Consider the following 17,462-nt stretch of genomic DNA (forward strand, 5'->3'; position numbering starts at 1 on the left):
CTTAAAATTCTTTGTTTTGTTCGTTTTATGCTGTCGGAGTCTTTTTCAGCACTTTTACTGTTTTTTTTTACAAAAAAAAACTTTTCTTTCTTTTTAGGCACACACCGGTTTGGCTGTCATTCTGATTCTTAACGCATTTTTATTTTCCTTTGTTTCTCTTCATTTATCTTTTAAATTCGCTATGTTCGGTGAAATGAAATTGAGATCAGGGTTTTGGAGAGGAAACTGAACGGTTTACTACCGTATTCACTTTACATGTTGTTATCGTCATTTGAAATAATACCATTGATAATAATCATTATCGAAAAGCTTTGAATATTTAAAAAAAAATCTAAACCAAGCTAATTGCCGATTTTATGACAATGTCAAGCATATTGAATGCTGCCATTATTTCCATGTGCAAGCGAATGAATCATAAAAGCCATTTTGTATGTGAGTTGCAGTTGTGGTGCACAAATTTTGCAAAATAGTGATCAATACACAAAGCTTCTTCCCAAGACATGACTTTGTAATGCTCAATGTTACGGTGAAAAGAAAGGCAAATGCAATTTTATAATGAAAGAAAACCTCATTTTAGAAAGTTTTTTTCCGAAAAAAGATCCCGATTGCAAAGAAGAACAAAGCGAAAAAAAACAACAAGACAACAACAACAAAAAATGCACACAATTTTTCTTTCTATGTTCGTATTTGGTTGAGCCAAACGAATGCTTACGATCGTAAGATGAGAAAGCACACAGTACATTCGTCGAAGTAATAGAAAACACATGACAGCGATTGTGATTGTGTAGTGGAATCTTACGGCATAGCAAAACGTTATTTTCAACATTTTAATGTCTTGCGCTACTTTTGTTTTTGTTTTTTGTGTTGTTTTTTTTCGCTGTTCGTGGGCTTGGTGCTGACTCTGCCGTAATTTTTTGACTTTTTTCTCTGCATCTTGTGTGCGCGCGATTTTTCTCTTTGGGCATTAGCATTTCTCTTAAGATCGTTCCAAAGGCATAATCATATCGTACGAAAGCCAAACATAGAAAAGAAGTGTTTCTGATTTTCTCTCAACTTTGATAATACACAACGGTGTGTGTATGCAATCTTCATTATTTAATTTAGTACATTTTTTGTCGATGAACTACTTTTCAATGAAAACAACAGCCAAACCATAAAATCGCAATCGCAGCTTATTTCAGCGATAGCAATATAGCACTTTTCGCAGGCCGCTCGCTCGCTCATACACAAGCGGCACAAAGCTCTGAAATGAAAACGTTATTAGTAGGCATGTGGTGAGAGACTTTTCTCTCTCTCTCCCTCTATTTCTCTCACGTCTGTGTACATGCTATGTATCGTTGGCATCTGAACGAGTGAACGAATCGTGTGGATATTTATTTATTTACAGACATACACATAACACGCTGCGCTATAAACTAAACAATAAACGCTCCATAACATTGACATTGTACTTGATGTTCCAAGTTGAATGCTATTTTTATATGCAAGCGTTGGATATGCTTGCGCTTTTTTGTTCGCGTCTCTCTGTTTCAATGCTTTTCCCTCATTCTGCGGTGGGCATGTATGATTTTTTTCTCTTCTCTTCGCTGTTTTTTTCTTCTTCTTCTTCTTCTTCTTCTTCTTCTTCTTATTTCAGTTTGCTCTTTTTTCTTTGATGTTGGTTTTATTTTTGTTTCCTTTCACGTATTTCTTTTTCACTTCAATGGCACTATGCACTGTGCTGCACCAAAATATAACGTGTAATACGTTTAAATTTAGACAGCCGTAAATTATGAGCATAATGGATACGGAATGGCATCAATGCTGAATAAGTGCAACACATGTGATGCATACGACATGAAATCCAGAAGAAAAACTTTCATCGATTGCACGCCACATGCCGTTACGCGGCGGCTTTATGTTTTTAGCCTAAATTGAATATTAGAGAATGTGCATGGCTTAAAATAGCCGAGTTTTGTTCAACACATACAACAAAAACAAAAACTTGTACGGAATAACATTTTCAAATGCATAAAAATAAAAGAAAAGTAACACAGTAAGCAATCGCAGATTTTCACCGAAAGGAGAAACGAATTTAAAGAAGATGAAGAAAACAATCTGAAACAAAGTCATAGCATAAATTTCGAGCGATTGCTTTGAGATAACCGTTTTGTTGAAATTGCACAATACGATCACAGAAGAAAGGTCAAGTTGATCAAATACCGCACGTTCGAAGTCGTAACAAATTTTTTTAGAAATGATTTAAAAGCCGTCACCATGCATTTGAAAGATGTCGAGAGAAGAAGAAGAAGAAGAAAAAAAACAGACAGTTTGACTAAACGATAAACAAATGTGTCAGTATCTTTTGCTATCTTGCTATGGTCCAAACACCGCACACTCAATACAAAAATGAGCCCAAACATAAAATGAAAAAGAAGAAGAAGAAGAAAAAAGAATGAATAAAGTACCTACGCTGCAAAAGAAAGGAAACAAAGCAATTGTGGCAAAGAGAAAGGCCACAAATGTTGTATACACAATTTACTTCGGTGCAAATTTTACCCATATATTAAAAAATATCGTTGGCAACAGCAACAATATCACCGACGCTTTAAAGCTGAAGAAAGGAAAGGCGTGTACAAGAACAGAATCTAGGTTATGAGCCACACGTTGAACTAAATTCACACAAACATAGCATAAGCCAAAGCTTTCTGCACATTCTTTTTTTTTTCTCTTCATTATTTGATTTTGACGTGTATGAAATAAAAAAAAATCTCGCAGTTCACGCATTTGAACATGTCAACATATATTTCGAAAACAGTTTCTCTCTCCCTCTCTCTCATTTTATTACATCTTGTTTGAGGTTCTTACGATGAAAAAAGTTACATGTGTGTGTGTGTGTGTGTGTTTTTCATACAGAAACCGCCAAAGATTTTTTTTTCTTCTTTATTTCACTGAGAAGAAAAAGAAAACACTCAGAGGCGAAAACAATGTGGTGCTGAGTGTACTGAAATAAAAAAAACAACATTTTTGTCATACTTTCAAAAAAAAAGATCTAATTTGACCCATTTTCATTTTTACATCTAAAACGACCAATCGAATACCGGTTTATTTTGTGTTTCTTTTTCATTCCGAAAGAACTATTCTGATAACACTTTGAATGATTATACATACCAGTTAATTTGTGGCCAAATTCCAAAATACCGTAAACGAACGCGCAACACTCATTCAGACATTACGCGATCATTAAAATGAACAGAAATAGCAATGGCACACACACGCAGACACGGACGGAAAGAGGTGAGAAACAAATGTAAAAGAGGAAGAACCGTTTTCAGCACCATACAGCGATTGTTGAATTTCCTCCCATTATTAATATTTTTGGCTGTGCTAATTGAATAAGAAAGTTCATCATCATATTATAAAATCATGGCGAGCATTTATCGCACTAGAAATGACCCAATTCACAGTCACATTTGTAACTATAGTGTATACTTATTATTTCGATGAAATGTATTTGATAATTTCTTTTTACGTAAAAAAAAATCCATACACCGAGATTTCTCCAATTCAACATTTGTAATCAGAAATGGTGCTACCATTAATGTTGATTTGACCAAATGATCAAATGATTAAGAGGAGAAATAGTAACAACATCTTCATTGATCGTCGTTTGATGTTAATGTTGATAACTGTTTCATGGATACGTTATTGCCGTCGTGCACGTAATATGTGTGCCTGTGTCATACTTTGTAAAGAGCCGGAGACTTGATATTCACGCATTGATCGCTTCAATAATCTTCGATGATGGTGTATATTACTTATGAATGTGCGCTTATTTATTATTATATGGCATAGAAATATCTGTACCGTAAACACACATAAAATTCTCTTGTGTCTCGTGTGTATCGTGTGTTTGAATACAATTTACGAAACTAGTTTACATATACTTTCAGTATCTATTCCAACATGAATGATCTTGTCAAATTATTGCATCCGTTGATTATTTATTCCGATTTATTCTATATTTATTAACAATATAAACAATTTATAGCAGCGCGCACATTGAATCACATAATCAGGTCATGCTATGTTGGACATATTTTTTGGCTTGTAAAGAAAGAAGAATGAATAAACCAAATATACACATCAGACACTACAAACACCACCACCAACAACAATAACAATCAACAAAATCATCTAGAAAAGTCCCGTTAAGCCGTTAATTTAAACATCACCGTTTCTTTTAAAAACATTATACACCAAAAACAAAACAAAAAAAAATCTAGAATGTTTGTGTTGGCGATGATTTGTGCTCATGTGATCGTTTGAAGCTAAATTTGGAATGAAAATTTAAATCAGCTGATTGCCTCAAATAAATCGTAAGCATTATTCATTTCAAGCGTGCGATTTCTTCATTTGGTCACTGAAGAAAGAAGAAAGAAGAAATTAGAACACCAACGCAATTACATCATGTATATGAATATATGGAAGTTATAAAAATCATTTTCACCGAAATGTTGAATTCCAGCAATTCATCATTGCGTCGAAATTTCATTGTCGTTACAGAATCAGTTCTTTCTTCTTCTTTTTTTGTTCGCCATTCTTGAGGTATAAAATCGAAAAGGGCACACATAATTTCCTTAAATAACCATCACGTCAGCTTTCGCTCGATTTTCTCATTGTAATTTCTTTCTATTTATTTTCGTTTCTTTTTTCTGCGTTGCTTCGTTTTTACCTGTAATTTGTGTGTACTCTGTACTACAAACAATACAGTAATAATGTTAAACTGGTCAAGATATAACCTACTTATTTTTTTTTTTAAATAAAGAAGAACGCGTTTACAGCACAAGTAGCGCATAAAGATTATGTTACACACGCATTCGCAATTTTAACATTTACAAGTTTCCAATTAAATGATGCAACAATCTGTGGATTTTTATTCCATCTATTCTCTCTTTCCTTCTCTCTCTCTCTTTTCTTCATTTTATGCAAAACGGAGAAATTTCACAAAGGGACCGAACACACGAAACGAAAACAGAAGAAAAAGAAGCAAAAATAAAATGGAGAAGATGATGACGACGGTGACGATGAAAAAAAAAAAGTAAAATACCATTTCACCAAAATCGTCAACGGAAAATGTGTGTCAATCGAGAATAAATTTGAATGAGTTGAACAATGAGAGAAATGTCGGTGTGACACCATCGTTATTTTAGGTACCTCAACAAATAATCAAGAAGTATGTTAAGGCATATTATATATGCTTTATATAATAAAAAAAACGCACAACATTCAACAACAATCATTTTGTAATGTTTTTCGGTTATGGTTATGTTTATTAATCATAAATATTTATCAAGTCCATGAGCATTAGTACATTATTATGTGTGCACAACATTTGCTTGTACTTTATTATGTACAGAGGCGATAATTTAAAAAGTATTTAATGCCAATTACACTAAAAATGTTCTCAAATAAAATGCAAGAACCACAAATCCAAATATAGTTGTTCCCATTACTTCATGTGGGAGCAATGGGAAGCCTGATTTACACATGAGTTCTTTTTTCAACGTTTATTAAACTTAAATGGACCGTTTGTCACCCGTCGCGATCTTTTTCTGTTGACGGCCGAATTATTGACTTTGTTGTGTTTTGCATACGCAACATTGGACCCCCAAATATAGTCCAATTTTGATGAAATTGGAACGACTTCGAACTTTTTTTATAGTTAATTGAAGAACAGTGATTTCGACAGAACAAAATATTGATCAACATTTATCAAATTATGTGACATAAACATGAAGGCGCTCTTCTTGTCAATCAATCGAATTAAATACAAATAGTCACATTTTTGACTCACCTCAAATTGAAAGCAAGATTGAATTCCATGAGCTATGTGCTTTCGAAGTTTGAATATACTATTACCATGGTGCACCACGTCGGTGAAGTTGAAAATATCGAATATCAATTAGTTATGTATACATAAGTAATATTTACTCATTTTAGTAAATTGATCACTTGATCTCATCATCTCGTTCCGTTTTCCGATTTTGGGATATATTTCTATATTATATAATTTGAAATACCGCCGAAAAATAAGTAGTCCATTTTTCATAAGCATTCTTCGTTAAAATCATGAACAATTTCGGTTAAAGAAAAAAAAACAAAAGCTATAAGTAAAAACTTATGCTTTGTTCGATACAAAAGAGACAAGCTTGTGTCGCCATCTATTATAATTATGTTGCAGTAGCTTTTTAGTAACTATTAAAAAACGAATATTTTTTAAAAGCATCCAGACTTTCAATGAAAAGCGAATATTACCTATCAGAGAGCAAATCATTCCTTAATACACTTGCTTTGATTATGTTCAGATTAGAGGGATATACGAAAAAAGATGATTTGGTAATCGGTTGACATTTTTATTAAATAAAATTCAATGTTTAAACGTTATCAATTTTAAGAAGTGAATTTTTATTGTTTTTCTTTTCGATAATTCTGTTTGTTTATCTTTCGTTTGAATCAAATTGATTAGTTTATAATTTTCGAAATACTAAATATGAAGAAGTTTCCAAATCGAGTCCAAGTACAAGACAATATTTTCACATTGAGTAGAATAATATTGGAATTTTACAAAAGGTATTTCAAATTTTTATTGAATTTTTTTTTAGTGCCGTTAGTAATGATACCAGAAAGTGGGTATTTTTTTCGACAGACAATTCGCCAATGAAGCAAATAACAATGGATCTAATGAAGGGAACATTAATTGGGTGGTAAAATTGGATTTTGTTTTTCAATTTTAACTAGATTTATTTACATCTATTTACAAGGTTGAGGTGACTATCGTGGGTTTGACTTCTTAATCATTTTCTCTTTGAACTGGATTGTTTTATAGGTGATGGCAGATTCTATGAATAGTTATTTAGATTTATATTGGCGCTGTTAATACATCACGGGCAAAATCTTTAATATCATTGCATAAAAATTTGTGCATAAAAGCCGTTCGTCGTTCGTCGCGATCTTTTTCGGTTAACGAACGAAATATTGATTTGGATGAATTCCCATGGCCATCCAACATAACGCGACCAAATATTGTGGCTAAAAATGAAATCAATCAAATCCAAATATTATTGAAATGTTTTTGGTTAAAATGTAATCTCAATCAAATGTACCAAGTTTTATAGATTCAAGACGATTTTGTGGGGTGAACTTCAGCAATTCATTCAAGAACATACAAATGTATAAGAATGTATTTTTCTTGGGTCCGGATAATACTTTGATTATTTCACAACATTTATCAAATGATTCGGCATACAGACACTCTTCTTCCATGGGGCTGGCCAATGGTTCAGGTGGAGATTCAAGTAACATTAGTAGAGCTTCGGCGGCGGTGTATGGATTCCCGGCTATATTTTAACACATACAAAAAAAAAATAAACACATTACATTTAAATGGGCATTAATTGAGTAATAGTATAATTATAAATACGTACGAAAATCAGTTGGTGACCAAAGATTTAACCAATCTCGAATATCATTAATCAGTGGATTTGTGGCATACTTTCGTTCGACGGTGAAAAGATTTGGCGTTCTCAATCCATTTCGATTTAAATAATCGACCAATTGGTAAATTTCCCGTGGAATATTCAATACTTTGTACACAGACGATGAATAACTACTGTTTAGATCGCTTTCCTATTTCAAAATCAAATGACATTGTGAAATCAACAAATTTTTACATCATAAATTTCAATCAATACATACAATTTTGAGTAAATCCTTGAGATCTAGCTCATATACTGGTTGCGGTAATCGTGCCAATGTTTCAACGGAAAATCCAAAGCAACTGGGCCGATATTCACCCAATACTGTTATGAATATATCACGTCCGTTTTCGACATGCAACACCAATATGTCCAACGGAACCTTGGTATTGCTGGTCTTTTGTTTTCGATGCATTCGCCACGCATGATGCACATCGATAAAGATCTTGAAACGAATACTCAAACTGTCACCAGTGATGAGTTCACCATGAGTCGGTTCCACATGTAACCATGGCTCACAAATCTTTTTACCGTTTTCCTCTTTGCCGCGAAATTCAAATCGAACTGGTAAATGACAGTTATTGGCAACAGTTATATCACGCGTATATGATTCATTGAACTGCATAATATCGAAATCAATGTCGGTTTTTTCCACAGTAATCTAAATGTAAAAAACAAAAAAATGTAAAATCAATAATGGATTTCATGAGTAACGTTTGAATATATTGAGATGTTAAGTTCGAAAAAGTTGGTCATCGGTGTCGGTAATGCAGATGCAAAATTCACACTACTTTGGAGGCGATTATCGGAATAGTCGATTTTTAAAATGATGTTATTTTATATGAGGGAAATATGTTAGATACTTTTGAGTAACAAAAAGTGCAACGTAGCAATTTTATTGAGTTCATTTTTTTACAATGATTTTGTTTAAACACATTGGCATCGAGTAACGAGTAACAAAATCGAATTTACATAATATATGTACATAGTATATATGGCACAGTAAATGGTAAATGGAAATCATGCATCAAAGTGATACGAAATATTTAGCATAGTATCAAAAATGTCTTAAATGTTAAGACTTAAAACTATACAATAGCCAAATTAAATGTAATAATTTCTATGAGTTCATTTAAAGTGCGGCGGCTACATCCAATCCAAAATCAAGATTATGCGAATTCAAAGCCTCGATACTACATTCCGACTATAGTCATAGTTTGTATATGAAGATGTGCATTTTTTATTTGAACAAAAAAGTCATGAAATGAAACGAAAATAGGAAATAAAGTCGTACTAACTATGAAATGAGCGAGTCATTGCAGAAGATTTTTTTTAAATCAATCAAACTACTGAAATTTGTTATTAATCTTCAAGACAAAGAGTGTTAAAAAAAATCTACATAGAATTTGAAAGACAAACTACACAAATTTAATCGTTTCGTGTTGTTATTTACGCATGCTAATGAAATAAGTGTTGTTAATTTGTTTTTGATATTAATATAATTTCACCAACCTGTGGCTGATTATCATTTTCATATTTATCCATTCCCCTAAGAACATCTTCGTGAACCCGTTTGTACTTTTGTTCGTCTTTAGTTTTTATCTGGAAATCCAAGAAATGCAGATTGAAAATTGTGTTAAAAAAAAATACAAAAATTCCAAAATTACCCCCGTTGAGAAAATTGCGTAAACGGGCTTGTGATCACTCAAACGTAATGACATCACGCTATTATACTCCAATTGACTAATACGTTCTCCCTTCCATAAGACACGATCACACCATGCAGGCGGTCGATTTTTCTCACTATAAACGCAAAATCGGACGATAAGATTGGATTTGTCATCGAAATAATAAATAGTCAAATTCTCACCTACTATCCCATTCATCTGTCCCCGGATCATATTTATAGGTTGGCCGAAAATTGATGGCACCTTCGGTATAATTCAAAAACACACGGCGACGTTGCATTTCCTGATACAACTGATCATGTTTAATAATCTCTGAAAAATTGACATCGAACACCGAACGTGGTGGATTATCGACGAGCCGATAATTTAAATCACCAATCCAAAATATATGGCTGAAAAACAAAACCGTTGGCTCATATTGGAAAAAGAATGCAAATTCAAATGAAACTTACTTGTGTTCATCGATCGACCTGCGTGATATACCATATTCAAATTGCATGCGACGAATGATTTCATCATGATCTTCTTTTCTTCGTTCAATTTCACTTGAATGTGCGGCCAAATGGGAATTTACAAAACAAATGGATGCTTCATTTATTTGCATACTCACACCAACTCCACCTTTATTTCCCTACAATTTCGTTGTACATGAACAATTTTCCGATAAATGAGTCACAATTGCATTTGGGTCGATTAATGTGAAATGAAACAGAAAAACAAATTGTACCATAAAATTCAGTGCACCCGTTCCGACTGCTTGCGTTGAATACCGCAACACATTTTTACGTAATTCTTGACGAACGATAACCGTTAACATCATGCCCACCAAGCGTACCGACACCAGCTCTTCATAGATTGCATTTGGATTCAAACTCGACATAATTCTTCGTCTATCCAAACAAACGATTGTATTTTGCACAATATTGATAATAATGTTGTCATTGTTAGATAATAACATTTATTCCATCAGCTACTTACATCCAAATGGGATCCGGTCGATTTTCACTGAATGTAATTGCTTTTGGTGATAGGTCTAGTTCTTGAAATGCAACCGCATAAATATCGGGTGGATTTTCAGTTGCAGAGAGCCAAGGTTTTAATTCAATATCACCGCATGGTCGCCCGTTCACATTCCATGTGGCCGTATAAATGCTGTAACACATAAACAGATATCGAACACATCAATGAATGATAACAATCAATTTCGAATTTGTACACCAAACGTTATGATCATACGTGAAATCTTTATGAACAATATATTCGAATTCGCGTCGTTCGAGTTCCTCTCGAAATTTCGATTCTCGTCGTTGCAACGTAATCGTACCATCGGCGATGTTGCGATCAATGGCCGATTGATCTTCGCGTCGATATTTTTGTGTCCATTTGAAATGTTCCGGATCGTTCATCTTTGGTATGCTAGCTGAAATTGCTTTGCAATCCTCATGAAAACTGCTAAAACTTTTTGCATGCGCCGATTTGAATGGATAGTAGTAATAAACGGATTGGCCTTGTGACGAGTGTATTTTGAATTGATACTCAGTGATGTTACTCGATGAGCCTAAAAATACAACAACAAGAAACGATTATCTTATCGAACACTCTACAACCAAAACACATAGAGAGAGAGAGAAAGGGTTATAATAAATGTATAACTAACTTGTATCCAACATAAACTGTTCGTTTAGCGGGTAAACACATTCAATTGTTAGATCGGAAAAGAGTTCTGGTGGCCATTTAGATGACGCAAATGCAAAAATTGCCGATGTATCACCGTGGGCAACGAGAGCGAGTAAACGATTTTTGTATTCTCCTCCTATTATTTGATAAGTTTCACATATCTGGAATTGAATTAAAAATGCTCAAAAACTGTTCAAGAAAAATGCACAAAGATACACACGCGCACACCCGAACACAATCCATTTACTTACCGATATAACATTCTCATCATGCCGTAATTTGTCTTTAACAATGTTCAATACTAAATTTTCCGTAATTAAATTATCGAAATTCATGTTCAAGCGCAATTGCTAATAATCTAAAACTGACAAATTAAGCGTATGTTGTTTGTTGTATGTTGGCGAATCACGTTGTATTAATAATTCTCAATTGTAAATGAGTAAAGAGTTGAACTGATGCCGATTTGTGGGTACATACGTTTTGAAAAACAAAAAAAAAAACAAAAAACCGATTTCACCTATCTTGCATTCCAAGATATACGTCAATACTAAACGAACAGAACTTCTAATTAATTAATTGTTCTGATCGGTGGATAGGTAAGTTTGAAAAATGTGTACAATCATTGGAAACAAACAACCGAACAAAAAATTGCCGAAACTCATGCATACGCACACACAAAATATACAATTAAAAACACAAAATTTCCATTTCAATTTTAAAATAATATAATAAATTTTCTTTTTGTTTTTGATCCGCCTATTTCATTCACAATCGATTTTATCGGTAGTTTTGTATGGCATAGTACCCACTTGAAAACTTCAATGTTTTGTTTAACTTTGACAATTGATTTGCGCGGAAAAATCAGTTTTAATTACAATCAAATAACATTCGCATCAATGAATATGTGTACTACTTTTTGATTGCTATCGATTAAGCTCATATTTCTATGCATTTGGTTTTTTCATCTTTCAATTAAATTTTGTTATTCAGTCCGTTTTCGGGTTGTTTTCAGGGTTTGGTGTGTAATCAGAAGCAAATTCGGCCAAGAGAAATGTGTGACGACCGAACTGATACTGTTTTAATACACACACAATGTGAATGACGAACGGCGAAATTCTTTGAACAAGGGAAGAAACAGAAGAAAAAAACGATGAAAAATTCACGTCTGTCACAAGAAACAATTCAATGTCACTGTATGCACTTTGTTTGTACAACTTTTACACACGATAATGTACGATTTTTTTATGGTCTGTCATGTGAGTGTGTGCCACGGAAATGTCAATGAATATCGTTGAAACTGTCATTGCTGTCAATCTTACATTACATTCTAGCCCAGTTCAAATGGCACACACACACACATAGCGAAGCACATACATTATCTCAATGCCATTTTTCCACATTTTGGCTATCGCATAACAGAAATATGATATGTAGATATTGATTTGATGAATATTTTATGTAACAGAAGGACAAAAAAAACACGATTGTACTCACTCAATGGAATGGCATAATGAATTGCATATGGAGCATATTGTTGATAAAAGTTTTCCAACGAGATGGCGTTGGTTTGTTTGTTCTTTTTAAGCTCTTCTACAAATATTATGCATATTTTCAAAACTATTTGAATTTCAATTTGATTTAAATTAATTTTTTAAACGATTTTCAAGTTAAAATACACATATTTATGTGCGAAAAAATGTTCAAATCAGTAGATTTCTATGCTCGATACTCAACGTACTTAACGACATTATGCCATAACACAATCAGAACAGAATGTTTTTCTAAACTCAATTCGTTTTGAAAAATGTCGATGGTTTCGCTTTTTTGAAAATTGTTATCAATTATTCAGCAAAAAAATTATATGGACGCATTATTTTTTCGTGGAAATGTTCATGAATAAAAAAGATGCAATCAAATTTAAGAGTTGCGGATGCATTCAAGTGTACAATTTTAAGTAGTGTTTAGGTATTCTTAAGAAGTATTCGCTTGCTTTTTTTCTCTCTCTATCTCTTTCGCTTTCGATGCCATGCACAGTGCACGGTGCACGGTGATAGTTGTGTATGGTACTCGATGTGGATATAAATATATTTTCGGTCACAAACAATGAAAATTCAATATGGACGACATCGCTTGGAATTACAAATGGAGGATTTTACAGCAAACTCAACACAAATACAAATGAAAAAAAGAGAGAGAGAGAGAGAGAAGGAACCGATACCAAAGCACATATATTCTATGTTGGCAGCCGCTATCGTTTGAACTGCGCCTGTGTACATGAGTGCTTTTACTGGACCCATTTGTATGTAGTGTTGGTGTTAGCATCCATACCAAAATGGAAGAAATCTTTAGCATTTGATGCGATCCGTTTGCTCACCATGTTCATCGAAAACGATTGCTTTTCTTTCGAAAAATTTCCAAATTCTCAAAATATTTTCTCTCTAAAAAGTCAAGACATTGACGCATTGCAGAGGTAGAAGACTGTAATCAAGTTTTTGTTGCATAAATTCAATGGCAAACCGTAGTGCGTTCGGTGCGCTAAAGATTTTTCTTTGCATTTTTGTATTCTTTTCAGTTCACTCTCATACTTTCGTCTCGAACTGAGTTAGTTGCGAGCAATTCATTGTATCGATCGTATCGCGCGTCGCTTTTTTCTAATACAACAACAATATATAAGAACAGCCATCAGCCACAAGAAAAAAAATCATTTCTTTTCCTTCCATTATTATTATTTTTTCGTTGTTATTTTTCGTTTTCACAATTTAACGTAATTCAGAGTTAAAAACGTCGTGTTACCTATCGCAAAAATTGTATGTACGAACAAAACCAAAATCCCGACAAATCACAAAAATCGAAACAAAACGAAAATAAAATAAACAAAGCAAAATGTTAAAGTAAAAGTACTATATATGAATCGTGAAAGCGACAGAAAGAGAAAAAAAAAGAGTGTCGACTGTGAATTCGGTATTACTGAGTGAGAACAATATTATTATTTTTTTGTTCGAGTTTGTGATGTGATAGCAGTAGTAATAGTTGTAGAAATAGTAAAAAAAGGAGGAATCAAAGACTTTTGCAGTGAGACACAAATAGAAAATATTTCGGTCTAGTCGACGCGAGAAAATAGACAAAACGCAAACAAATCCGACCGAAAATTTCGCTTTGGTGTTGCCGCGACCAGTGACTGTAATTCCAATATACTGACTGGTGTGGTGTGTGGTGTTCTTATACAATTAATGATTGCGATAAATTCAAGCAGAGAAAGAAAAAGTAATCTCACCAAACAAGAATGAATTAGAAAATGTGGGAAGAGATTGCTGTCCGATACACAATTTAAACACACACACACACACACACACACACACACTCGATAAATGTCCAATTGAAGAGAAAAAAAAAACTAAAGAGAATCATCATATGCATTCGATATAGTAAATGTGTGTATATTGTGGGCACAAATGTTCTAAAGTTCTATTTGATTTTCATTTTTGTGCAAGTGTTCTTGTCTTTTATCACTGACGTTAACCTATCATCATCCTTTTGATTAGTATTTATCGACTTTCTACGGCCGATTCATCACTATTCACGGAAAATAAATACATATTGTAACTAATCTATCTTAAACATTATTCATAGCATATAACGATTCCAGCTAAAGATTTAGTTATGAAATTCATACACGATTTGTGCGAGTGCCGTGAATCGAGTAATTGAAAATTATTTATGCCAATGGCAAAACGGTGAATGAAACTCGAGTTGAGATTTTGGCCCACAATATAGCTGCAGAGTTTTCATTTCTGAAGCAACCATCATCATCCGACCACGACAAAACATAACAACAACCAATCAACCAACCATCAACGACGACAACGACAACGAAATCGTTGTGTCAGTTCAATACATCAACACTTTCAACTTTATTGCCGTTAATTCGTGCAGCTCTCTTCAATTGCATTCCTGATTTTCGTTTTTTTTTCACCTTGTTTTTGGTTTTCCATTTAAATTGAACTGAAATCTGGAGAATTTGGTGGCGACAAACATTTGCGTAATACGCATACTAACTCAACGAAACGAGATAAAATAGTGCAACGATTTTATGTTATTGTGTTTCCACTAGAGTTTAAAATAGTGAAGTGTTTTAACAAGCTGATATTGCATCGCAAATATTAATGGTTTATATGCTGCTTCATGTACGTATATCTATTCAATTTATCGATTGCTTTTCTATATTTAAATTTCACGGGTTGCCGTAAATGATTTGTGATCCAACATCACCATTCATTTCCATTCGACGCTCAATAATTTTGAGATTTGCTGTGTGCGCTTTAAATGTGTGACCGAAAAACAATATCCATTGCATTGCTTTTATGGGCTGTGGTTGATTTTGTTGTTGTTTTCTGTTCTTGTTATGAATAGAACAAAAAAGATATTTTCGTTTCTTTCTTTATTCGTCAACTGTGAATATCAAATCGAGTAAATTGCATCATAGCAACGAGATCAAATTTTTTTCAATTAATTTTCGTTAAACATTTCGGAAGTTTTGGTGTCGCTAAACGTTTTGGAATTTTTAGTTTGCGCATCTTTTGACTATTTGTCTTTGTGGCTAAAAATGTGGACAAGATGAAGCGAACATACATAAAAAAAGAAGAAAGAATACAAGCGGAGGCAACTGAAACTGGAATGTTGAAGACTTTCTGTCTCAGAAAAGTAGCATTTATTCGTTGCGAGATGAACGAGATAAAGTCTCGTATTGATGATACAAAACAACAAAGAAAACAATAATAACAACAATACAAACCTGAAAACATTACTTGATTTTGTATTTCTTCGTTTTTTTTTTTATTATTATTATTACTATCTATCTCTCAGCCACACATATACACAAACACAGAGAGAGACACCGATTCTCTTGATTTTGTGAAAGACGCACTGAAACGGCGAATGAATAACAGAATGAGATAGAGAGAAAAGTATGCATTACATTCTTCGAGGCTTTAAATCAGCGAGAGCTCCAAAGTTTCATGGCACGAAGAGAAAATGCCATATAAATGGTGCTGTTGTGCGGAGGAAGCACACACAACACTCACACAAACTCGTTATAAAGATGAAGAAAAGAATTGAGAGAAGGAATTATAAAAGAAGAAGTAAAAAAAAACGAAAAAAAGAAATATTCTACGAAGATTATGTGCATGTACATGTTTGTGGCAATGTGTGTCGTCGTTGTGTTTTGTATTCACGTTTAGTTGACTGACGAAAACAATCACTCGAATCAATACATACACAGGTCAATACGTTAAAATGCTTCATGCTGCTTGTATTGCTGCAACTCAGATATTTGCATTTATAAAAAAAAGCACACAAACTTCGGTCGGTCTTTTTTTTTGTGTGTTAAGACAGCAACAGTATTGAGGATATTGGGGAACGAGAATAGAAACTATGTAATTTTTCAGAAAAACGGCAGTCACACAGCTCCAAAGCATTTGAATTCGTGCATTTTTTTCCCTTTTCTCTCTCGCTCCATCTCCGTCGCATACACATGCTCACGCTCACTCGTTCTCGTTCACGCTATGTGTAGAAAATTCAGTGCCTTTCCTTCCTTTCGTCAAAGATCCCCCTACAAAACGCCTGCAAAATGAAGGAATGATGTATTACGCAGAGTTTTCCTGTGCTGTGTGTGCTTTCTAGCAATTTTCGATGTGTGAGTGACGACATAATAACGTGAAAAAGTACTTCAAAATCTAATCAAAAAATCGTTGCTGCTGTGTAGTGTGTGTTGTCACCGAGAGATGCGAGTACGGAGTCGAATGTATATATATAATACATACACCGAGAGATTTGTATGCATTCTATGGATGCGTGTACATTGTACAACAAATTGTCCATATTGAAGTTTATGCGTATTTGTGTTTTTTTTTCACCGCTTATATATATCGGTGCGGTGTAGCAAAGTAGATGTACAATACACTACACACAACATTCTAAGTTCGTATATTCATTATGCGTAAGCCTCTTATTCACCAGTTTTTTTTTTCTACATAAAATTTTCTTTTTTTTTTTTGTTTTTCCACCACATACGTTTCACATTTCAAACAAAATACACACAACGAGGAAAAAAATCTCGTGAGACCATTTTCTTTAATATTGGTCGTGTGCATTTACATCAAATGCTCCCGAAGTGAGAAACGCATTCATTGCGTACGTACACGTACGTCTGTTCGCCCATTGCTTCATTACACACGAAAGAGGAGCGAATCGAGAAAAAAAAAGAAAGAGCGATCGAGAAAAAGAGAACGAAAAAAAGAAGCAAGCAAACTGAACACAAAAAAATGTAGGTGTATGAGTACATAGTTGTTGGCCATTAAAGCAATAAATGCATATACGAATGCATCTGTATTCATGGGAACAACACTACACACGGACTCGAATGAATACATGCCACGAAAGTGATGTGGCTGCATGATTTACACATCTTTTTTTCTGCTTCTTCTTCGTTTCTCTTTCTCGTTCGTTCCTCTTTTTTCTCTCTCTCCCTCTCGTTGTCTCTCTCCCATTTTATTTCGAAGGAATAGTAAATTTAAAATTAAAA

At 33.7% G+C, this 17,462-nt stretch overlaps 2 protein-coding genes across 5 annotated transcripts in view; one reads left to right on the top strand and one right to left on the bottom strand.

Annotated features, from left to right (window-relative positions):
* Positions 1–6,532: 6,532 nt before the first annotated feature.
* On the bottom strand, positions 6,533–12,059 carry LOC116352589 (type II inositol 1,4,5-trisphosphate 5-phosphatase). 2 transcript variants are annotated; one of them, XR_004202301.1, is made up of 14 exons: positions 11,134–12,059; positions 10,863–11,043; positions 10,442–10,763; positions 10,184–10,357; positions 9,933–10,095; positions 9,658–9,836; positions 9,388–9,597; positions 9,185–9,320; positions 9,030–9,119; positions 7,738–8,178; positions 7,467–7,668; positions 7,146–7,379; positions 6,791–7,071; positions 6,533–6,720 (listed from the first exon to the last, which is right to left on the bottom strand). XR_004202301.1 is itself a non-coding variant. In XM_031785308.1 (13 exons), the coding sequence occupies exons 1-13, from the start codon at positions 11,215–11,217 to the stop codon at positions 6,902–6,904; spliced, it is 2,586 nt and encodes an 861-aa protein (XP_031641168.1). In that variant the 5' UTR covers positions 11,218–12,059; the 3' UTR covers positions 6,534–6,901. The 2 variants fall into 2 exon arrangements, 1 of the variants encoding a protein (XP_031641168.1); XM_031785308.1 differs by having other exon boundaries at positions 6,534–7,071.
* Positions 12,060–13,500: 1,441 nt separating this feature from the next.
* LOC116352039 (hybrid signal transduction histidine kinase E) overlaps positions 13,501–17,462 on the top strand; it is a 30,276-nt gene continuing 26,314 nt past the window's right edge. The window contains exons 1-2 of one of the 3 annotated variants that reach the window (XM_031784247.1): positions 13,501–14,313; positions 14,513–15,066. The gene's annotated coding sequence lies outside the window, so the exon portion shown is untranslated. The remainder of the gene's footprint in view (positions 14,314–14,512; positions 15,067–17,462) is intronic. The other 2 variants (XM_031784248.1, XM_031784249.1) reach the window with 2 other exon arrangements.

The sequence above is a fragment of the Contarinia nasturtii genome, unplaced genomic scaffold (assembly GCF_009176525.2).
Source record: "Contarinia nasturtii isolate CC-2019 unplaced genomic scaffold, AAFC_CNas_1.1 Cnas_scaffold_187, whole genome shotgun sequence".
Taxonomy (NCBI): domain Eukaryota; kingdom Metazoa; phylum Arthropoda; class Insecta; order Diptera; family Cecidomyiidae; genus Contarinia; species Contarinia nasturtii.

What these genes read in the sequence shown, in the direction of transcription:
- LOC116352589 (XM_031785308.1), bottom strand. Translation starts at nt 11,217, where the DNA reads ATGAATTTCGATAATTTAATTACGGAAAATTTAGTATTGAACATTGTT. An exon ending in CGACCGGATCCCATTTGGAT is followed by an intron (nt 10,096 to 10,183) that starts GTAAGTAGCTGA and finishes TTGTTTGGATAG; the next exon opens with ACGAAGAATTATGTCGAGTT. An exon ending in ACGCAATTTTCTCAACGGGG is followed by an intron (nt 9,120 to 9,184) that starts GTAATTTTGGAA and finishes TTGGATTTCCAG; the next exon opens with ATAAAAACTAAAGACGAACA.